The following is a 24,959-nucleotide window of genomic DNA, read 5'->3' on the forward strand; positions in this document are numbered from 1 at the left end:
AAGATGTCTAGGGGTGGAGTACCCCTTTAAACAATCATGCCATGTGTTATTACAAAAGAATAACAAATGAGACTTACAAATAAAACAAAAGGCAGAGGTCTTTAAATGTGTTATCCCTTATCATCAGTATGTGCTGTAATCTTTGGAAAGCATTTAGCTGTGAAAGCATGATAGGGAAATACACTCATATGAACATTTTCTCAACAACTAGACATTCCAATAGCTTTTTCAGATCACATCAGGAAGAGTATAAAAAAAAAAAAAAAATTTCCTTGTTTTATGCTAAGATCAGATCTCAGTTTTTGAGCCAAAACCATTTAGTCGATTCAGCAAAAAGTTGAAGTATAGAACTTCTACCTTTTGTATTTTATATTCCTAACCCACCTCTGGCTTGACCTCAAATAGTTTTAGAGGTATTTTTTTTTTACTTTTTTAATAGCCGATTCTAAAGCTCTGAACACTGTAAAGTGACCATGCCGTGTTACTGCAGCTCAAGGCAACTGCAAGCCACACTTGTGCTGAACCATGCTGAGGTGGAAAGACGCTCCAGTCTTGCTAGAACTATAGGTTGTAGCACTGGTACTTTACTGCTTGAGGCCTCTGCTATGGTTATTGGCAAAGGGGCGGAGCAGACTGCTTCTTTGACATCCTCATTTTTGGCAGATGGAGTAGCAGTAGGAAAAAGCGGTCTTCTGTGAGCCTGGCAGTAAACTAGGCTGGTGGATGCCTGTGAGTGGGTCCAATGTTCTGGGCAGCAGCTGCAGGGTGGTCAGTTGTCGGCTGGTACAGGTAGGATAGCAGCAGCTAATTCTCTGTAGCAGCAAGAAAAGGTCAGGGACAGGACATATGACTGATGGATCAGACCCTAAGGTGGATACAGGTTGGGGACTAGCAACAGAAGCAGGCTGCATACAGAGAGCTTGGCAAGCAAACCAGGCCATCAGGGGGGCATAGGCTTATCAACAAGATCAGATGGGGAAACCCACATTGACTGCAGCATAAAGGGTGCCATAATATATTGAACATCCTTGGTGTTGTACACAACTCGCTGGGCAGGCTTAAGACACCAAACCCACCACCGTTTTGTTTATGAGCTGTGGTGCTGTAAATCCTTGACTTTTGTTTCTTGGGATTTCAACAGATTGCCCAGTACAATGCCTAGGAAAAGTAAGAACCCTATTGTGCGGTTTGCTGTAAACTTCTTCCAGCAATCCTCTGCATTGTTTACATCCAGGGTATAGATCTAGAAAATAAAGCAACCAGAACAGAATTACATGTCATGATATGGAATGAAATACACTGAATGATATACCGCAGCTTCATACACAGCTAGAGGCCTCTGATCCAGATTTCATTCAGGTCCAGAAAGCAGAGGTAGACAGTCTGCGGCATTACAGACACCATTGACTATGATGGGGCCTGACATTTCACAGGTTTATAACTGGACCAAAAATACTGCATACAGATTTTTTTTTTGATGGTTATTCTGCAAGGCACAACTGGAAAAGAGCCTTAGATGCACATGTGAACCTAGCCCAATGTTGGCCATGAGAATTAATGTTAGCAAAAAGGTTTCATACTTGAGTTCTTGCCACAGTTAAAGGAAATCTGTCACCAGTTTTGTCAAGATACCATAAGACAAGTTAACTGTATTCTAGACATGCCCTATAGATACATTCCTGTTTCACATTCTGCCTGAAAAAGTATATTTATGAACTATAAGGTGCATCTGACTAAAAGACACATCAAGGATTTAGATAACAGAATATTGGCAAATACATTTTATAATTTCTTTCCTGGTGATCCAGAAAATGACTGCTCCTTCATCTGACTGCTCGGTGCCTGGGAACACTCACATAACACACTTCATATAGTTGAACATTTCAAAATATACCCACAGAAATTGTGCACACACATATTTAGGATATGTTCCTGTGTGGTATATCGGCACAGGGAGAAGCACTATGTTTGGCTGAAACACCCCAGCGTTACCCTGTGTTCCCCCACATCTCTCTTCAACAAGTTGTTTCACTCTGCTTTTTCCAGTGTTGGAGGGTGAGGTGGGGGGAACACAAGATAACGCTGTGGTGATCATGTTTAACCACAAATACCTTTGGGTATATAGTTGTCCACCTATAGTGGTGTTGAAGTATAATGCAATTACAGGTATTTTACTAAATGCACTTTCTGTTGGCACAGGCACTTTATAATGGTTTACCAGTAACTCCAATATTATATTGTAGGTGTATATATATTTTTTGTGAGGATATACATTTATTTAATTACTTATTGACATAGCGCAATCCATATATTTCTGGTCACCTATTTTACATCTTGCATTTAAAGGGGTATTCTGGGAAAAAACATCTTATCCCCTATCCAAAGGATAAGGGATAAGATGTCTGATCGCAGGGGGGCAGCTGCTGGGACCCCTTGCGATCTCCCTGCAGCACCCGCATTCTATGCGGAGCTGCGTCTCTAGTTTCAGAAACCTCCAGGTTTTCGGGACTGGGGACGTGACGTAATGCCATGCCCCCTCCATTCATGTCTATGGGAGGGGATGTGATGGCATGAATGGAGGGGGCGTGGATGGAGGGAGCGTGGCGTGAGTGCTGCAGGGTGATCACGGGGGGTCCCAGCAGCGGGCCCCCCACGTTCAGACATCTTATCCCCTATCCTTAGATAGGGGATACAATTTTTTTGCCCGGAATACCCCTTTAACACTCAATGTTGCAATTTTTCCTAGTGCTCCCCCATCATTGTTTTTAACAAAACCTCACTTATTTTCATGGGATAGTATTGAGGAATAAAAATGTAGTTAAATAGGAAAATGTATGATTATACACAACTGAAGTGTTTACAGCATTTATTGAGGGCATGGTTTTGTAGGTTTAGTGTACTAGTAGATTTCCAATTAAACAAATCAATGCAGTGTATATTTATTGTATTAATCTTGGTAAGCAACTGAATGATTGCTTATAAAAAATCCACTAAACTAAAAAAAACATTATGGGGTTAATAAGCCTAGTAGCTGTCAACCACAGGGGGTGGGTGGTAAATAAGAGGTGATGGGCTGGCTAACTTGGGGCATTGCTGTGCTGTGAATGTACCTGGGTCATATTTACATATTAACAAAAAAAAGTGTATATATCTTGGCCCAGAATCTAGAAGACTAGCCTGATCTTGACATGTGCTTGCCATCTACACTCAAGCTTACTTGCTAACAGGTCCACTTTAACTTGTTGGGGACCAAGGGCGTACAGGTACGCCCTTGCTTCCCAGTACTTAACCCCTTAAGAATTTTTTTTTATTTTGTAACTTTTGGGGGCCTCCGTTTCTACTCACTGAACGTTTCAGTAAAAATGACACCTTATCTTTATTCTGTAGGTCCATACGATTAAAATGATACCCTACTTATATAGGTTTGATTTTGTCGGACTTCTGGAAAAAAATCATAACTACATGCACGAAAATGAATAAGTTTAAAATTGTCATCTTCTGACCCCTATAACTTTTTTATTTTTACATATACGGGGCAGTTTGAGGGCTCATTTTTTGCGCCGTGATCTAATGTTTATAGCGGTACAATTTTTTTTATTGATCAGACTTTTTTGATAGCTTTTTATAAAAAAAATTTTCATCATATAAAAAGTGACCAAAAATACGCTATTTTGCGCTTTTGATTTTTTTTGCGCGTACGCCATTGACCATGCGGTTTAATCAGCGATATATTTTTATAGTTCAGACATTTCCGCATGCGGCGATACCACATATGTTTATTTTTATTTACTTTTATTTATTTTTTTATGGGAAAAGGGGGGTGATTCTAACTTTTATTAGGGAAGGGGTTAAATGGTCTTTATTAAAGGGGTACTCAGGTGGAAAACTTTTTTTTTTTATCAACTGGTGCCAGAAAGTTAAACAGATGTGTAAATTACTCTGCTGACACCTCTGTCCATTTTAGGAACTGTCTAGAGCAGCATATGTTTTCTATGGGGATTTTCTCCTACTCTGGACAGTTCTTAAAATGGACAGAGGTGTCAGCAAATAGCACTGTGGTCATGATGTCAGCAGAGAGCTGTGTTCTAAAAAGAAAATAATTTCCTCTGTAGTATTCAGCAGCTAATAAGTACTGGAAGGATTAAGATTTTTTAATAGAAGTCATTTACAAATCTATTTAACTTTCTGGCACCAGTTGATAAAAACTTTTTTTTCCACACTTTTTTTTTGCAGTGTTATAGCCTCCTCTAGTGCCTATAGCAATTCACACACTGATTTGCTACACACAGCAATGATCAGTGTTATCGGCGGCCAATTGCTTAAGCCGGGATTTCAGGCTTGGAGCAATCAATCGCTGATCGGAGGCAGGTAAGACACCCTTCTGCTGCATCCTAGATGATCGGGACATTGCGATTTCACCGCGATGGTCCCGATCAGCCCGACTGAGCTGCCGGGAGTGTATTTTTGTTACTTTAGACGTGGCCATCAACTTTGAACTTCTAAAAGGTCCCGGCTTTCATTAGCCGCCATGCGTGACCCCGCGTTACAGACCATGACTGGGCGCAGGGGTGTACAGTTACACACTGCGTCCTTAAGAGGTTAAGGACCAAGGGCGTACCTGTGTGCCCTGGGCCTGTTAGCGAGGTTTGAAGCGTGCTCACAAGCTGAGCACGCTTCAAACCCTGTGGGTTCCGAATGCTATTAGCAGCCAGGACCCAGGGTTAATACTGGGCACCGCTGATTGGGCCGATACCCGGCATTAACCCTTTAGATGCTGCAATCAAAGTTGATCACGGTGTCCAAACCGAAAGTAAAAGTATCTTAGCAGCTCAGCAGAGCTGAACGGGACCTGTCCCGATCAGCTGAGATGACGACTGGAGGGCCCTTACCTGCCTCATCGCCGTCCGATCGGTGATCAGCTGCTCCAAGCCTCATATGCAAGCTGGAGCAGCAGAGCACTGATAACACTGATCAATTGAACAGTATATGCAATCAAAAGATTGCATGTTATAGCCCCCTATGGGGACAAAAAAAAAAAAAAAAAGTTAATAAAAGTGAATTAATAAAAGTTTGAATCCCCCCTTTTCCTATTTTTTTAAATAAAATTATGAAATATAAAATAAAAATAATCATTTGTTGTATCGCCACGTGCGTAAATGTCCGAACTATTAAAATATAAGGTTAGCTAAACCGCACGGTCGATGACGTACAGGTAGAAAAATATCAAAGTCCCAAATTGTGTATTTTTGGTGCTCACATGCTGTTATATCATAAAAAAAAACTATCAAAAAGTCCCATCAAAACAAAAATGGTACCGATAAAAACTACAGACCAAGTCACAAAAAATGAGCCCCCATAAAAATAAAAAGTGTTAGGGGTCAGAAAATGAAAATATTAAACATACTAATTTTGGTGCATGTGGTTATAATTTTTATAAAGTAGTAAAATAAAACCTATATAAATTGGGGCCAGTGTTATAGGGGTCAGAAAATAAAAATTTTAAGCATACCACTTTAAAAAAAACAAAAAAAAAACACTTTGTATAAAAAGTAGTGAAATAAAAAAAAACTTTATAAATTGGATATTCTTGTAATCGTATGGACCTACAAAATAAAGATAATGTGTCATTAAGTAAAATAGGATAATGTGTTATTTTTTTTTTTTACCAAAAAATGCACTGCGTAGAAACGGAAGCCCCCAAAAGTTGCAAAATGTTTTTTTTCAATTTTGTTTTACAAATAATTGTTTTTTATTTCACTGTAGATATTGCGGTACAATGAGTGATGTTATTAAAGTACAATTGGTGGCACAAAAACATGTCCTCATATGAGTCTATAGGTGGACATTTTAAAGTGTTATGGCTATTAAAAGGTCAGGAGATAAAAATCGAAAGTGCAAAAATAAAAACAAACCTAATGTCCTTAATGGGTTAATGAAAAGACTTACACTGTGATGATTCTGGTGCATTTTATCAGGCTGTTTGATAAATCTTGTCCCTCTGAAGACTGTCTTGTTAAAAATTTAGACCAACTATCAGATGGCTTAACCCCTTCCCGCAGAATGTCATATATAAACGCCGGGTTGTGCAGTGCGTTCGCGCATCCCGGCGTTTATAAATGACATGCAGTTAACCCGGCGATGCGCAGCATCGCACGGGTTAACTGGCAGAAGTCCCGCTGTTTCCAGCAGGGGACAACTTCTGCTTCACCCCCAGGACCATCAATTGATGGTCCTGGTCAGCGATCACTGTGATTGGTCCCTGTGGACCAATCACAGTGATCTGGGGTGAAAGTTCAGATCCCCCGCACTGCCCGCCCCTGGAAGTCGGGCAGAACGGGGGACGAAGGCTGCAGGGGCTCGCGGGGACCTGCGGCATTCGGGGGGAACACGTGGGGACCGGCGGACTTACCTGATCCAGCGGCGGGACCGAGGAGCAGCGCGGGACCGGCCACGTGGACGAGCAGCGACGGGTGAGTATATGGTCCTCAGAAGCAGCAGTGAAGATCTTCACTGCTGCTTCTAGGAGTCTGAAAACTACAACTCCCAGCATGCCTAGACAGCCTTTGGCTGTCTGGGCATGCTGGGAGTTGTAGTTTTGCAACATCTGGAGGGCCTCAGTTTGGAGACCATTGTATAATGGTCTCCAATCTGTGCTCTTCCAGCTGTTGCAAAACTACAACTCCCAGCATGCACTGACTTTCCAGGCATGCTGGGAGTTTTAGTTAAGCAACATCTGGCCCTTCAGATGTTGCCGAACTACAACTCCCAGCATACCCTTCAGCTGTCTGGGCATGCTGGGAGTTGTAGTTTTGCAACAGCTGGAGACACACAGGTTGGGAAACATTGTTTCTAACTCAGTGTTTCCTAACCTGTGTGCCTCCAGCTGTTGCAAAACTATAACTCCCAGCATGCACTAAAGACCATGCATGCTGGGAGTTGTAGTTTTGCAACATCTGGAGGGCCCCAGTTTGGAGACCATTGTATAATGGTCTCCAATCTGTGCTCTTCCAGCTGTTGCAAAACTACAACTCCCAGTATGCACTGACTGTCCAGGCATGCTGGGAGTTTTAGTTCAGCAACATCTGGCCCTTCAGATGTTGCCGTACTACAACTCCCAGCATGCCCTTCAGCTGTCTGGGCATGCTGGGAGTTGTAGTTTTGCAACAACTGGAGACACACTGGTTGGGAAACATTGTCTGTTTCTAACTCAGTGTTTCCTAACCTGTGTGCCTCCAGCTGTTGCAAAACTATGACTCCCAGCATGCACTAACAGACCATGCATGCTGGGAGTTGTGGTTTTGCAACAGCTGATGCAAGCCCCCCCCCCGCCCCGCCACCCCCGTGAATGTACAGGGTACATTCACATGGGCGAGGCTTTTACAGTGAGTTTCTCGCATCTTGAGATGCAGCAAATTTTGCGCTGGGAAACTCGCTGTAATCCCCCGCCCATGTGACTGTACCCTAAAAACACTACACTACACTAACACAAAATAAAATAAAAAGTTAAAAACACTACATATACACATACCCTTACACAGCCCCCCTCCCCCAATAAGAACGTCCGGTACACCACTGTTTCCAAAGCAGAGCCTCCAGCTGTTGAAAAACAACAACTCCCAGTATTGTCGGACAGCCGTTGACTGTCCAGGCATGCTGGGAGTTTTGCAACAGCTGGAGGCACCCTGTTTGGGAATCACTGGCGTAGAATACCCCTATGTCCACCCCTATGCAAATCCCTAATTTAGGCCTCAAATGCACATGGCGCTCTCACTTTGGAGCCCTGTCGTATTTCAGGGCAACAGTTTAGGGCGACATATGGGGTATCGCTGTAATCGGGAGAAATTGCGTTACAAGGTGTGGGGGGCTTTTTCTTCTTTAACCCTTCATGAAAAGGAAATGTTGGGGTCTACACCAGAATGTTAGTGTAAACATTTTTTATTTTTTACACTAACATGCTGATGTTGCCCTATACTTTAAATTTTCACAAGAGGTAAAAGGGAAAAAAGTCCCCCAAAATTTGTAACGCAATTTCTCCCGACTACAGAGATACCCCATATGTGAGCGCAAAGTGCTCTGGGGGCGCACAACAAGGCCCAGAAGGGAGAGTGCACCATGTACATTTGAGGTGATTTGCACAGGGGTGGCTGATTGTTACAGCGGTTTTGACAAACGCAAAAAAAACAAAACCCCACATGTGACCCCATTTCGGAAACGACACCCCTCACGGAATGTAATGAGGGGTGCAGTGAGAATTTACACCCCACAGGTGTCTGACGGATCTTTGGAACAGTGGTCCATGAAAATGAAAACTTGTACAGCCCACTGTTCCAAAGATCTGTCAGACACCAGTGGGGGGTAAATGCTCACTGTACCCCTTGTTACGTTCCTCAAGGGGTCTAGTTTCCAAAATGGTATGCCATGTGTGTTTTTTTTTTTGCTGTTCTGGCACCTTAGGGGCTTCCTAAATGCGACATGCTCCCCGAGCAAAATTTGCTCTCAAAAAGCCAAATATGACTCCTTCTCTTCTGAGCATTGTAGTTCGCCCATAGTGCACTTCAGGTCAACTTATGGGGTACCTACATACTCAGAAGAGATGGGGTTACAAATTTTGGGGAGTATTTTCTGCTATTAACCCTTGCAAAAAGGTGAAATTAGGGGGGAAACACACATTTTAGTGGAAATTTTTTTTTTTTTTTTTACATATGCAAAAGTCATGAAACACCTGTGGGGTAATAAGGCTCACTTTATTCCTTATTACATTCCTCAAGGGGTCTAGTTTCCAAAATGGTATGCCATGTGGGTATTTTTTGCTGTTCTGGCACCATAGGGGCTTCCTAAATGCGACATGCCCCCCGAGCAAAATTTGCTCTCAAAAAGCCAAATATGACTCCTTCTCTTCTGAGCATTGTAGTTCACCCATAGTGCACTTCAGGTCAACTTATGGGGTACCTCCATACTCAGAAGAGAAGGGGTTACAAATATTGGGGGGTATTTCCTGCTATTAACCCTTGGAAAAATGTGAAATTTGGGGGGAAACACACATTTTAGTGAAAAAAAAATATTTTTTTTTTACATATGCAAAAGTCGTGAAACACCTGTGGGGTATTAAGGCTCACTTTATTCCTTGTTACGTACCTCAAGGGGTCTAGTTTCCAAAATGGTATGCCATGTGAGGGTTTTTTGCTGTTCTGGCACCATAAGGGCTTCCTAAATGCAACATGCCCCCAAAAACCATTTCAGAAAAACGTACTCTCCAAAATCCCCTTGTCGCTCTTTCCCTTCTGAGCCCTCTACTGCGCCCGCCGAACACTTTACATAGACATATGAGGTATGTGTTTACTCGAGAGAAATTGGGCTACAAATATAAGTATACATTTTCTCCTTTTACCCCTTGTAAAAATTGGGTCTACAAGAACATGCGAGTGTAAAAAATGAAGATTGTGAATTTTCTCCTTCACTTTGCTTCTATTCCTGTGAAACACCTAAAGGGTTAAAATGATGACTGAATGTCATTTTGAATACTTTGGGGGGTGCAGTTTTTATAATGGGGTCTTTTGTGGGGTATTTCTAATGAGAAGACCCTTCAAATCCACTTCAAACCTGAACTGGTCCCTGAAAAATAGTGAGTTTGAAAATTTTGTGAAAAATTGGAAAATTGCTGCTGAACTTTGAAGCCCTCTGGTGTCTTCCAAAAGTAAAAACTCGTCACTTTTATGATGCAAACATAAAGTAGACATATTGTATATGTGAATAAAAATTTTTTTTATTTGTAATATACATTTTCCTTACAAGCAGAGAGCTTCAAAGTTAGAAAAATGCAAAATTTTCAAATTTTTCATCAAATTTTAGGATTTTTCACAAGGAAAGGATGCAAGTTACCACAAAAATTTACTACCATGTTAAAGTAGAATATGTCACGAAAAAACAATCTCGGAATCAGAATGATAACTAAAAGCATTCCAGAGTTATTAATGTTTAAAGTGACAGTGGTCAGATGTGCAAAAAACGCTCTGGTCCTTAAGGCCAAAATGGGCTTGGTCCTGAAGGGGTTAAATGTGTGGCAGAATTTGGCACAATCTTTGGTGCACCTAAAGCCAGCACACACAGCAGAAAAACATGTTCACAAGAGTCTCAGACATGCATAGTAAATATTGCACAAGGCATATAAGACATACACTGCTGAAAAAAATAAAGGGAACACTTAAAAAACACAACTCCAAGTCAATCACACTTTTGTGAAATCACACTGTCCACTCAGGAAGCAACACTGATTGACAATCAATTTCACATGCTGTTGTGCAAATGGAACAGACAACAGGTGGAAATTATAGGCAATTAGCAAGGAGTGGTTCTGCAGGTGGTGACCACAGACCACTTCTCAGTTCCTATGCTTCCTGGCTGATGTTTTGGTCACTTTTGAATGCTGGCAGTGCTTTCACTCTGGTGGTAGCATGAGACGGAGTCTACAACCCACACAAGTGGATCAGGTAGTGCAGCTCATTCAGGATGGCACATCAATGCAAGCTGTGGCAAGAAGGTTTGCCGTGTCAGTCAGCGTAGTGTCCAGAGAATAGAGGTGCTACCAGGAGACAGGGCAGTACATCAGGAGACGTGGAGGAGGCCGTAGGAGGGCAACAACCCAGCACAGGACCGCTACCTCTGCCTTTGTGCAAGGAGGAGCACTGCCGGAGCCCTGCAAAATGACCTCCAGCAGGCCACAAATGTGCATGTGTCCACTCAAACGGTCAGAAACAGACTCCATGACGGTGTAATCAGGGCCCAACGTCCATAGGTGGGGGTTGTGCTTACAGACCAACAACGTGCAGGATGTTTGTCATTTGCCAGAGAACACCAAGATTGGCAAATTCGCCACTGGTGCCCTGTGCTCTTCACAGATGAAAGCAGGTTCACACTGAGCACATGTGACAGATGAGACAGAGTCTGGAAACACCATGGAAAATGTTCTGCTGCTTACAACATCCTCCAGCATGACTGGTTTGGCGGTGGGTCAGTAATGGTGTGGGGTGGCATTTCTTTCCATGTAAGCGCACCCCCGACACTGCAACACCACTCGTCTATTTGCCATACAGCAACCTTCACCATTTACAAGACCATCTACATACATTACAGTGCTGGCACTTTGTCTCTTGCTACCACCATATATAATGTGCCAAGCATTATACAGTCATGGCCGTAAATGGTGGCACCCCTGAAATTTTTCTAGAAAATTAAGTATTTCTCACAGAAAAGGATTGCACTAACACATGTTTTGCTATACACATGTTTTTCCCTTTTTGTGTATTGGAACTAAACCAAGAAAGGGAGGGGAAAAAAAAAAGTAAATTGGACATAATGTCACACCAAACTCCAAAAATGGGCTGGACAAAATTATTTCCACCCTTTCAAATTTGTGGAAAAATAAGATGGTTTCAAGCATGCGATGCTCCTTTAAACTCACCTGGGGCAAGTAACAGGTGTGGGCAATGTGAAAATCACCCCTGAAAGCAGATAAAAAGGAGAGAAGTACACTTAGTCTTTGCATCGTGTGTCTGTGTGTGCCACACTAAGCAAAGACAACAGAAAGAGGAGAAGAGAACTGTCTGAGGACGTGAGAATCAAAATTGTGGAAAAATATCAACAATCTTAAGATTACAAGTCCATCTCCAGAGATCTAGATTTGCCTTTGTCCACATTGCACAACATTATCAAGAAGTTTGCAACTCATGGCACTGTAGCTAATCTCCCTGGGCAAGGACAGAAGAGAGAAATTGATGAAAGATGTCAATGCAGGATAGTCCAGATGGTGGATAAGCAGCCCCAAACAAGTTCCAAAGATATTTAAGCTGTCCTGCAGGCTCAGGGAGCATCAGTGTCAGCGCAAACTATCCATCGACATTTAAATGAAATTAAATGCTATGGCAGGAGACCCAGGAGGACCCCACTGCTGACACAGAGACATAAAAAAGCAAGACTACATTTTGCCAAAATGAACTTGAGTAAGCCAAAATCCTTCTGGGAAAACGTCTTGTGGACAGATGAGACCAAGATAGAGCTTTTTGGTAAATCACATCATTCTACTGTTTACCAAAAATGGAATGAGGCCTACAAAGAAAAGAACACAGTACCTACACTGAAATATGGTGGAGGTTCAATTATGTTTTGGGGTTGTTTTGCTGCCTCTGGCACTCAGTGCCTTGAATGTGCGCAAGGCATCATGAAATCTGAGGATTACCAACGGATTTTGGGTCGCACTGTACAGCCCAGTGTCAAAAAGCTGGGTTTGCGTCCGAAATCTTGGGTCTACCAGCAAGACAATGACCCCAAACATACATCAAAAAGCAGCCAGAAATGGATGGCATCAAAGCGCTGGAGAGTTCTGAAGTGGCAGCAATGAGTCCAGATCTAAATCCCAATGAACACCTGTGGAGAGATCTTAAAATTGCTGTTGGGAAAAGGCGCCTTCCAATAAGAGAGACCTGGAGCAGTTTGCAAAGGAAGAGTGGTCCAACATTCCGGCTGAGAGGTGTAAGAAGCTTATTGATGGTTATAGGAAGTCACTGATTTCGGTCACTTTTTCCAAAGGGTGTGCAACCAAATATTAAGTTAAGGGTGCCAATAATTTTGTCCAGCCCATTTTTGGAGTTTGGTGTGACATTATGTCCAATTAGCTTTTTTACCTTCCGTTTTTTGGTTTAGTTCCTAAACACACAAAGGGAGTAAACATGTGTATATCAAAACATGTGTTACTGCAATCCTTTTCTGTGAGAAATACTTCATTTTCTAGAAAATTTGGTAAATGGTAAAATCTGATTATTGGTTCCCTTTAATCTCGATTGTATCAACCTTCACACTGAAATGAACATACTTATAACTGAAAATGGATACCTGGTGGACTAGGTGCCCCCCAATGAGGGCAACAGCAACATAATAGGGCAGAGTCTGGTCACAGCTGATTCCCGTCAATGTCAGTCCTGTAAGCATGGCAACACTGAAGCTGCTCAGCCAAGGCTTGGTCTGCTCATTAAAGCGTAGCGCTGTCGACTTTACTCCAACCAACACATCATCTGCTTTGTCCTAAAGATATAGAAAAACAAGCTAGTGGTTCGGTACAACAGCAAGAAAAACAAATGGCTTCACATAGTTTATATAACACCTTCCTCAAAAAAATATGACAAAAACATCCTACAAATAAACCATCAAAGACTACGATACCAGAGATCACTGTGAGATTACCTGATGAGCATAGATGGTATCATATATTAATGTCCACATGACTCCAGAGATATACAAAGGGAGGCAGACTGACCAATCACAGGATCCTTTAATAGCAGACCACCCTAACAATGCTCCCCAGTTAAATGTCAATCCTGTGTGGTAAAAGTAAAGATTCATATATTAAATATAAGCTTTTTCAGTATTCCAGATTTTCATAAAACACCTTCTCTATGATGTGGGCAGACAGGACAGACAATTGCTATAAAAGGGCTTCTCTGAGATTAAAAAAATAAAAACAACATAATAAAAATGTTTTGTTTTTTTCCTAAATACAAAAAAAAGACATCACTGGGATCTCGGCTTTGGCATATTAATTTGCAGTAAATTTGGATGGTGACTGACTGTCTACTACACATAATTGTAAGTTACCTAATACGAACTGGGGCCAGTAAGTTATCCTCTTCATTAATGGATAGGTGAGTACCAGCGACAAAGAAGCAGCTCCTAGAGCAATACTAAAGACAATGTTACAAGGTAAATTTAATAAAGTACAGACCGAGCAGTGCTTACCATCTACTATACATCGTAATTCAGTAAATATCATGATTCAATCGGGTGAGCTACCCTATCTGCGAAACTCCTATAGACGTTAATGGGAGTTGCGTAAATGGCATGGCAGCGCAAGCTATGCTATTTACATCACACCAAATTACGTCAATGGAAGTTATACAAGTTGCATAACTCACCCACTTTGGAAGTTTTCCAGACACTTCAAACGGGTCAGAGGGGGCTGGGAAACCATTAAAGGAATAGTATAGTGAAAATTATCTTCATCCCATTGTGTCCGGGCTGCAGAAAAACCCCCAAAAACTAAAATTCGCCCATTATAGCTATAGCTCTTCAGTCCTCCAGGCCGGTCTTCTTCCCGCTTCCATGTGCGCAGATCGTCAAACTGCACTCAGCGTATCGCCAGCTGCAGCGATGTCCTGACTCGGCCGGTGATAGGCTGAGCACAGTGTCATGTAAGGAGCCTGGGCCCCGCCTGACTGCAGTCACGATCTGTGCACATGGAAGAAGACCAGACCGGAGGACCGAAGAGCTATAGTGGCGCAACTGGGGAATGGAGGAAGGTGAGTTAATGTTTGTTTTGTTTTTGTTTGTTTTTTGCAGCCTGGGCACAATAGGATGAAGAACATTTTTACAATACTACTCCTTTAAGTAAGATGGAAATCCCCCTTTAAAGGCATTAAAGCGCAACATGTTTCACAAAGATTATGCTTGTGAAGCTGCACACACTTGGGGGGGATTTTCAAAACCTGTGCAGAGGCAAAGTTGCCCATAACAACCATTTTACTTCTTACATTCTTAACAAGGCCTCTGAAAGATAACAGAAGCCACCTGATTGGTTGCTATGGGCAACTTTGCCTCTGCACAGGTTTTGGTAAGTCTCCCTCACTATGCACTAGGGCTTCACAAGCATATTCTAGACAAGACATACATTTAGAGGTTCGGGAGTCAGGCAGATAGTCGGGGCAGAGTCCATTCTGCTCCAGGCCGCACCGCCTCTTTTTGCCTACGTTGCGCAGTTGATTGACAGGCAGGGCTCATGCACAGCGGAGCAACATAGGGCCGCCATAAACAGGCGAGCCCTGCCTGTCAGTCAACTGCACAATTTAGGCAAAAAGAGGCAGTGCAGCCCGGAGCATAGCGGACACCAGGCTCCGCCTCCCCGACTGTTAAAATGACTCTATGATGGATTATGAAGCTGCATTCTGTAAGAATAAAGCAGCCCAACAGACCTCTAAAGGTATGTCTAGAATATGTATGTGAAGTTCTAGTGCATGGTGTGTGCAGCTTCACAAGCATATTCTTCGTCACAGTTGCGCTTTAAGTAAGTAGGGTCTGCTAGGGACATGCCTAGTATTACATTGTTATGATTGGAGTTAGGCTGCAATATCATCTACAGCCCATGAAGAGTGGTGCTGTTTCTGGAGAAAGTGAAAAAAGTACAGGGATCAGTAAGGAATATCAGGGTGTTCCTTAAAGTTTTTCGGGTATATACAGTCATGCCCGTAAATGTTGGCACCCTTGAATTTTTTCAAGAAAGTATTTCTCACAGAGAAGGATTGCAGTAACACATGTTTTGCTATAAACATGTTTATTCCCTTTGTGTGTATTGGAACTAAACCAGAAAAGGGAGGAAAAAAAGCAAATTGGACATAATGTCACACCAAACTCCAAAAATGGGCTGGACAAAACTATTGGCAGCAAGGTCTGCTCCTTACATCCTGCCCGCCGAAGTTATGAATTAGCACCGTTTACGTCAATAAAGTTCCCTGGATGGTGAGTGCTGGCTACTGCTATGTTCTCATTCTTTGCTTTTCATATGTGAATTGGCACAGTGCACCACCGCAACCAGGGCAAGTGCAAGAAGTGTAGCATCTTTTCCGAGTGAATGCCCATACTACTAGTTAGTGGTGTATGTGCCGGTGCCTTTGTCTCTTATTGAGCTGTTGAGTTTAGGCTGAGTTTACATGACAAAATTTTTACATAATTATTTACACATTTTTTTCTGCATTTTAGCTGCAATTTTCCAAAATTGTGGGGGAAAAAAATTAGACTTTTTTTTTTTTACTGTGATTTCCAAAATTGCGGTAAAATAGCCCCTTGTTTGCCACAATTTTGGGAAAATCCCCACAAAAACATAAAAGATTCTACAAGAAATGCAATGTGTGAACAGGAGAGGTGTATATCTACTATATATCCTGGCCCCATAGAGATAGCTGCAGTATACAGATCTGTAAGGGGTCTGTGATCTAGCAGGAGCGATCGAATAAGCGATAAAGTCATCTTGTAGTTAACAGAAAGTCAGCTGACCCAGGACTGATTTCCTGTTGAAACATTAAGCCATGTATCTTTCTGCTGGTCAAACTAGAGATCACATGACCAAGTTAGAATAATCAAAGGCAAAGATGTAGCTGTGCTGGACTGAAACAAATGGCTCTGTATGACTAGTGATGATGAGTGTGCATGATATGGGGAGGAAAAAACACCTACTTTAACTAGGCAAGTTCTATGAATACTTGGCAATAAACCCCCACCTCTTTCCCTGTGTTCGGAACAGAGCTAGGCTTCCAGCTAACTGTCAATCAAGCAGCTATAAGAATGAAAGGCAGAGCGTGGAGACATTTCAGCCCTCAGCACTTTAAACTAAGTTCCGGGAACCTCAACTTTGACTGCAATGTTTGGGAGGTACTCTGGAAATACTGCAAATATTTTATTAAAACATTCCCAGCCCTTTAAGTAATAAATGTAAAAATACAACTTGACAGTTAAGAAATAATAAGTGCTGACCTGTAATTATTAAGACACAGAAGCACACCCAATGCCAAACTAAGCTGTCCTCCCAGGAAAACCAAAGACTGGAACTGGGTGATGTCTCCTGCAGCAATTGGGCGATTAGCTGTTCTTGCCACCTTTGAAGGAAATATGGTGTTAGATAAAGGGATCAAAATAAATGCAAATAGTAATGCAATACCTGACATGCAATGACTGCCTACGCAGCACTCAATGTAACAGATTGTGGCCATGCTGCCCATTTTGGGTCTGTAAAAGGATTTCTTTACTCGTTTTTTTGTTTTGTTTTTTTGTTTTTATTAACGAATTGAGTTGTATTGAACTCAGTAATAAAATTGCCATTAGTGCACACATCAATAAACAACAACAGCAATTTTAACCATTTAGCCATTAATTTGTTTTCAGCCATAAAAAATAATGGGTAAAAAATAAATAAAAAATTGTCAGATTTTTTACTGATTTATATAAACATTTGGATTTAAAAAAAGAGTACCTGTCACCAAACTAAACTTTTAACTTATGGTTCCTTATGTAATTATAAGACACTTTGTTAATTACTTCCTGTTAAAATTCTTAACCTTTATGTTTTTTAGGTGATTGAAAAAACGGCCACTAGGTGGCTCAGTTCTGTTCCCTGCCGCAAGTCAAACAGTTAGTTTGGTCTCCTCCCAGCCTGGCAGGAGACCAAACTCAGGAAGTGCGTGCGGGGCATGGCAAGACACCGCTCTCGCAGGCTTCAGCTCTCGTGCCTGCTGGGGAATGCCGACTTTCTCCTGCCGGGAGCTCACACAATGTGAGCAAGGGGAAAGGTATGATAAACAGCATTTTAATGCTTGGGAAAAAATTTTAGAGCAGGAGGGGTGTTAGGAGTAGTTAGGGGATATAATTAGGGAATAAAGATTTTGACAATAAATGGCCAAATAAAAACTGCATGTCAACATAGTCATAGGATGCTCTTTTGCTGCAGTATTGAAACCAAAACAGCTGTGGATCATAAGGAATTAGATAATATAAAACAGATGCTACTTTTACTTTTGTTTTAATCAACTCATGGTGTGGAATAGATTAACCACTTAGGGACCAAGGGTGTACTGGTACGCCTTCACTCCCTGGTACTTAAATGGGCACTGTCATGAAATAAAAAAATTGATATGTTGTAGTACTTAAGTACTACAACATATCTCTAATATAGTTTAATTAAAAAAAGTGATTTTAAACCAGTTTAAAATCACTTTTAAATTCGGCCACTAGGGGTCGCCCTCCTAGTGGCCGAATGCATTCGGCAGTGACGTCACTACAGAATTTCGTCTCATTTGAACCTGGCAAATGAGTCGAAATTCCAGTCACTGCGGTGCTCGCTCCCGCCTGTCAATCAAACAGGCGAGAGCGAGCACAGTGAAATCCAGGGCTGCGCATTGGCTCCCTGGACTCTCACACTGGCCGCCTCCCTGCTGCATATTCTCCCTGCAGCAGGGAGGCACATGGCTCTTACCTCTCCTTACAGCCGTGGCTCCTATGGGGATACGCCGCCTCCTCACTGCTGTGTCCTGTCATTACCGGGAGCGCGTTATAAAGAGAGGGGGGCGCCATTTACAGGAGGGCCCATCACACACTGAGCAACAAGCGTGTGCCCGGCTTCCTGTCATGCTCCTACACTCTGGTAACTCTCTCTATGGTTCTGGAGGACTTTCAATCCTCCAGAAACATAGAGACAGTTTCCAGAGTGTACAGGCATGACAGGAAGCCGGGCATACACTTGTTGCTTGCTACGGACCCCCGCTCATGGTCCGGCACAGGTGAGGGGGAGGGGGGCGATATTGGTCGGGGGCTGGGTGTCTTCCAACACAGGGTGCCTCCAGTTGTTTCCCCACTACAACTCCCAGCATGCCCTGACAGCAAATAGATGTCAGGGCATGCTGGGAGTTGTAGTGGTGAAACAGCTGGAGGCACCCTGTCAGGAGAACTATGGGCGGAACTCGGCCCCCAGCAGGCATCAGTGACGTGGTGCCTGCTGGGGAAGTCTGCCTGGTAGTGAGCACACTACCAGGCAGACAAAATGGCATTTTTAAGATAATAAAAAAATAAAATAAAGGCAGGGAGGGGGTTAGGGATAGATGGGCAATAGGCAGGGACAGAAAAAAAAAAAAAGAGGATGGTGGGAGCTACCCTTTAAGGACCAAGGGCGTACATGCACGCCCGTGGGAATTTCGGTCCCCACCGCACACCGGGCGGGGACCGGACCGGGGTGACTGCTGATATCTATCAGCAGGCACCCAGTGCAAATGCCCAGGGGGGGGGGGGGTTTGTCATTTCACACTGGCGATTTGCGGTGATTCCAGGTCATATGGGTCTCCGGTGACCCGGAAAATAAGGGGTTTGTCATGACACCCACGATCCCCCTGAAGGGATAAGAGTGAGGTGGTAGGGGTGCCACCCCTCCTATCCCTGCTATTGGTCGTCCAGAAGCGACAACCAATAGCAGATCGGGGGGGTTAACTTTCGGTTTCCCCGTTCTGCACACCCAGGCTAGGCAGAACTGGGAAACCGACAAGGACAGGCGCCGAAGTCCACTTACCCATCGGCGGCGGCGATCGACGGCAGAAGAGGACGGCAGGCAGCTCCCTGGATCCTACGGAAGCCGGTGAGTTGCCTAGCAACATCTGGAGAGTTACAGTTTGAGACCACTACACTGTGGTCTCTAAACTGTAGCCCTCCAGATGTTGCAAAACTACAACTCCCAGCATGCCCAGACAGCTGTTTTCTGTGGGCATGCTGGGATTTGTAGTTTTGCAACAGCTGGAGGGCTGCAGTTTGGAGATCACTGTGCAGTGGTCTCTAAACTTTAACGCTCTAGATCTTGCAAAACTACAACTCCTAGCATGCCCACACAGCAGTTTGCGGTCTGGGCATGCTGGGATTTGTAGTTTTGCACATCTGGAGGGCCACAGTTTGGAGATCACTGTGCAGTGGTCTCTAAACTGTAGCCCTCCAGATACTGCAAAACCCAGCATACCCAAAGCGCAAACAGCTGTCTCAGCATGCTGGGAGTTGTAGTTGCATACCTCCAGCTGTTGCATAACTACATCTCCCAGCATGCCCTTCACCGATCAGTACAGGCTGGGAGTGGTAATTTTTCAACAGCTGGAAGCACAATGGTTGGAAAATACTGAGTTAAGTAACAGAACCTAACTGAAGATTTTCCAACCAGTGTGCCTACAGCTGTTGCAAAAGTACAACTCCCAGCATGCACGGTCTGTCAGTACATGCTGGGAGTTGTAGTTTTGAAACAGCTGGAGGTTTGCCCCCACATGTGAATGTACAGGGTACATTCACACGGGCATGTTTATAGTGAGTTTCCTGCTTCAAGTTTGAGCTGTAGAAAATTTTACGCCGCAGCGCAAACGCCTAGCGGGAAACTCACTGTAAACCTCTGCCAGTGCGAATGTACCCTAAAAAAACACTACACTACCTACACTACATGAACACATAATAAAGGGTAAAACACTACATATACACCCCCTTACACTGTCCCCCACAATAAAAATGAAAAACATATTGTACGGCAGTGTTTCCAAAACGGAGCCTCCAGCTGTTGCAAAACAACAACTGCCAGCATTTCCGGACAGCCACTAACTGTCCAGGCATGCTGGGAGTTTAGCAACAGCTGGAGGCACCCTGTTTGGGAATCACTGGCATAGAATACCCCTATGTCCAACCCTATGCAATCCCTGATTTAGTCCTCAAATACGCATGGCGCTCTCTCACTTCAGAGTCCTGTCGTATTTCAAGGAAACAGTTTAGGGCCACATTTGGGGTATTTCCGGGAGAAAATGCACTACAAATTTTGGGGGGCTTTTTTTTCCTTTTACCCCTTACGAAAAGGAAAACTTGGGGGCTACACCAGCCTGTTGGTGTAAAAAAATAAGTATTTACACTAACATGCTGGTGTTGCCCCATACTTTTTATTTTTACAAGCGGTAAAAGGAAAAAAAAAGACCCCCAAAATTTGTAACGCAATTTCTCCTGAGTACGGAAATACCCCATATGTGGGCGTAAAATACTCTGCGGGCACACAACAAGGATCAGGAGTGAGAGCGCATTAAGTACATTTGAGGCCTAAATTGGTGATTTGCACAGGGGTGACTGATTTTACAGCGGTTCTGACATAAACCCAAAAAAATAAATACCCACATGTGACCCCATTTTGGAAACTACACCCCTTACGCAACGTAAGAAGAGGTATAATGAGCCTTAACACCCCACAGGTGTTTGAAGAATTTTCATTAAAGTTGGATGGGAAAATAAAAAAAATAAAATAATTTTCACTAAAATGCTGGTGTTACCCTAAATTTTTCATTTTCACAAGGGAAAATAGGAAAAAAAGCCCCCCAAAATTTGTAACCCCATTTCTTCTGAGTAAGAACATACCCCATATGTGGATGTAAAGTGCTCTGCTGGGGAACTACAATGCTCAGAAGAGAAGGAGCACCATTGGGATTTTGGAGAGAAAATTTGTCCAGAATTGAAGGCCACGTGTGTTTACAAAGCCCCCATAGTGCCAGAACAATGGACCCCCCCACACAAGTGACCCCATTTTGGAAACTACACCCCTCATGTAATGTAACAAGGGGTACAGTGAGCATTTATGTCCCACAGGTGTCTGACAGATTTTTGGAACAGTGGTCCGTGAAAATGAAAAATTTATTTTTTCATTTGCACAGCCCACTGTTCCAAAGATCTGTCAAACACAGTGGGATGTAAATACTCACTGCACCCCTTATTAAATTCTGTGAGGGGTATAGTTTCCAAAATGGGGTCACATGTGGGGGTCCACTGTTCTGGCACCACGGGGTACTTTTTAAATGCACATGGCCCCTGACTTCCATTCCAAACAAATTCTCTTTCCAAAAGCTCAATGGTGCTCCTCCTCTTCTGAGCATTGTAGTGCGCCAGCAGAGCACTTGATGTCCACACAAAATCGTCAAACACCTGTGGGGTGTTAAGGCTCACTGGACCCATTGTTACATGCCTTGAGGGGTGTAGTTTCCATGGTATGCCATGTGGGGGTTTTCTGCTGTTCTGGTACCATAGGGGCTTTCTAAATGTGAAATGCCCCCAAAAACCATTTCAGAAAAATTCACTCTCCAAAATCCCATTGTCGCGCCTTCCCTTCTGAGCCCTCTACTGCGCCCACCGAACACTTCACATACACATATGAGGTATTTCCTTACTCAAGAGAAATTGGGTTACAAATTTTGAGAGGATTTTTCTTCTTTTACCCCTTGTAAAAATTCAAAAACTGGGTCTACAAGAACATGCAAGTGTAAAAAATTCCAATTTTACATTTTTTCATCAAATTTTGGGAATTTTTCACCAAGAAATGATGAAAGTATCAACAACATTTTACCACTAGCATAAGGCAGAATATGTAACGAAAAAACTATCTAGGAATCAGAATGAAAAGAAAAAGCATCCCAGAGTTATTAATGCTTAAAGTGACAGTGGTCAGATGTGCATCACAGAGAAGGCCAAAATGGGCCTGGTCCTTAAGGGGTTAAAAAAATATATTTTTTGTGTGCAGTGCTGAAATCAATCTGTGCTAGGAGGGCATTGCAGTACACACAGAATTCAGTTGAATAAATAAAAATGTTTCCTCCACGGAAATTCTGCAGTGGGCATGATGCCTCAGAATCCCATTGAAAACAACTGACAGCTGTCAGGGACAGGACTTGCGGCCATAATACAAATGTAAAAATACATCTGTAATAAGCTATCGTGAACACCCAGGGGTGTGAAAATTTTTAAAAAATCTACTTGTCCAAGGGATTCAAACGGAACACAATCTACTTGTCCCTTATGAAAAACCACTTGTCCTGGTGGACAAAATAATTTCAACCAAAATAGTACGTAAATAAGGTCTTTATTAGTTTCTGCACTTTTTCATCCCCCCCCCCCCCCCCCCCTCATCCTATAATAGCCATAACTCTTATTTTTACATCTACATGTAATGACTCCTTCAATTTTCGTATTTTTCCTTATGCTCTGAAAAAAAATATATAATTATTTGTATGGGGAAATTGAAAAAAAAAATGCTAATTTACGGGGTGGACTAATTTTTTGGGCCATAATCTGCTGTTTGTATCGGTACCATTTTGATATTCATCGGACTTTTCCAACACTTTTTACTTAATTTTTTTGGGATATGATGTTATAAAAACATAAAAAACATAATTCTGTGATTTGGTAGTTTATTTACGTTAACACCATTGACCGTACGGGATATATATGTTACGCCGAGCGCTCCGGGTCCCCGCTCCTCCCCGGAGCGCTCGCCACATCCTCGCTACTGCAGCGCCCCGGTCAGATCCACTGACCGGGTGCGCTGCGATACCGCCTCCAGCCGGGATGCGATTCGCGATGCGGGTGGCGCCCGCTCGCGATGCGCACCCCGGCTCCCGTACCTGACTCGCTCTCCGTCGGTCCTGTTCCGGCGCGCGCGGCCCCGCTCCCTAGGGCGCGCGCGCGCCGGGTCTCTGCGATTTAAAGGGCCACTGCGCCGCTGATTGGCGCAGTTGGTCTAATTAGTGTGTTCACCTGTGCACTCCCTATGTATACCTCACTTCCCCTGCACTCCCTCGCCGGATCTTGTTGCCATCGTGCCAGTGAAAGCGTTCCCTTGTGTGTTCCTAACCTGTGTTCCAGACCTCCTGCCGTTGCCCCTGACTACGATCCTTGCTGCCTGCCCCGACCTTCTGCTACGTCCGACCTTGCTCTTGTCTACTCCCTTGTACCGCGCCTATCTTCAGCAGTCAGAGAGGTTGAGCCGTTGCTAGTGGATACGACCTGGTTACTACCGCCGCTGCAAGACCATCCCGCTTTGCGGCGGGCTCTGGTGAAAACCAGTAGTAACTTAGAACCGGTCCACTAGCACGGTCCACGCCAATCCCTCTCTGGCACAGAGGATCCACCTCCTGCCAGCCGAAGCGTGACAGTAGATCCGGCCATGGATCCCGCTGAAGTTCCACTGCCAGTTGTCGCCGACCTCACCACGGTGGTCGCCCAGCAGTCGCAACAGATAGCGCAACAAGGCCACCAGCTGTCTCAACTGACCGTGATGCTACAGCAGCTACTACCACAGCTTCAGCAATCATCTCCTCCGCCAGCTCCTGCACCTCCTCCGCAGCGAGTGGCCGCTTCCGGCCTACGACTTTCCTTGCCGGATAAATTTGATGGGGACTCTAAGTTTTGCCGTGGCTTTCTTTCACAATGTTCCCTGCACTTGGAGATGATGTCGGACCAGTTTCCTACTGAAAGGTCTAAGGTGGCTTTCGTAGTCAGCCTTCTGTCTGGGAAAGCTCTGTCATGGGCCACACCGCTCTGGGACCGCAATGACCCCGTCACTGCCTCTGTACACTCCTTCTTCTCGGAAATTCGAAGTGTCTTTGAGGAACCTGCCCGAGCCTCTTCTGCTGAGACTGCCCTGCTGAACCTGGTCCAGGGTAATTCTTCCGTTGGCGAGTACGCCATCCAATTCCGTACTCTTGCTTCCGAATTATCCTGGAATAATGAGGCCCTCTGCGCGACCTTTAAAAAAGGCCTATCCAGCAACATTAAAGATGTTCTGGCCGCACGAGAAATTCCTGCTAACCTACATGAACTCATTCATCTTGCCACTCGCATTGACATGCGTTTTTCCGAAAGGCGTCAGGAGCTCCGCCAGGATATGGACTTTGTTCGCACGAGGCGTTTTTTCTCCCCGGCTCCTCTCTCCTCTGGTCCTCTGCAATCCGTTCCTGTGCCTCCCGCCGTGGAGGCTATGCAAGTTGACCGGTCTCGCTTGACACCTCAAGAGAGGACACGACGCCGCATGGAGAATCTTTGCCTGTACTGTGCCGGTACCGAACACTTCCTGAAGGATTGTCCTATCCGTCCTCCCCGCCTGGAAAGACGTACGCTGACTCCGCACAAAGGTGACACAGTTCTTGATGTCAACTCTGCTTCTCCACGCCTTACTGTGCCTGTGCGGATATCTACTTCTTCTTCCTCCTTCTCTTCGTATTCCCAATGCCTTTCATGTCTCTCTCCTTAAACCACTCATCATCAACCGTTTCTCTCCCAAAATTGTTTCTCCCACTCCTGTTTCCGGTTCTTCTGACATCTTCTCAGTTAAGGAGATACTGGCCTCCAAGACGGTCAGAGGGAAAAAATTTTTTTTAGTCGATTGGGAGGGCTGTGGTCCTGAAGAGAGATCCTGGGAACCTGAGGACAACATCCTAGACAAAAGTCTGGTCCTCAGGTTCTCAGGCCCCAAGAAGAGGGGGAGACCCAAGGGGGGGGGGTACTGTTACGCCGAGCGCTCCGGGTCCCCGCTCCTCCCCGGAGCGCTC

General features: G+C 43.9%; 1 protein-coding gene across 4 annotated transcripts in view; it reads right to left on the reverse strand.

The window, feature by feature from the left end:
* The window catches only part of COQ2 (coenzyme Q2, polyprenyltransferase), a 39,922-nt gene continuing 14,963 nt past the window's right edge, over positions 1 to 24,959 (reverse strand). For all 4 annotated transcript variants that reach the window (XM_056568724.1, XM_056568725.1, XM_056568726.1 and 1 more), the window contains exons 4-8: positions 16,570 to 16,691; positions 13,645 to 13,730; positions 13,234 to 13,367; positions 12,886 to 13,074; positions 1 to 1,243 (exon numbers count right to left, since the gene is read on the reverse strand). In XM_056568724.1, coding sequence (XP_056424699.1) covers positions 1,088 to 1,243; positions 12,886 to 13,074; positions 13,234 to 13,367; positions 13,645 to 13,730; positions 16,570 to 16,691 — 687 coding nt within the window. In that variant the 3' untranslated portion in view covers positions 1 to 1,087. The remainder of the gene's footprint in view (positions 1,244 to 12,885; positions 13,075 to 13,233; positions 13,368 to 13,644; positions 13,731 to 16,569; positions 16,692 to 24,959) is intronic.

Source organism: Hyla sarda, chromosome 1 (assembly GCF_029499605.1).
Source record: "Hyla sarda isolate aHylSar1 chromosome 1, aHylSar1.hap1, whole genome shotgun sequence".
NCBI lineage: Eukaryota > Metazoa > Chordata > Amphibia > Anura > Hylidae > Hyla > Hyla sarda.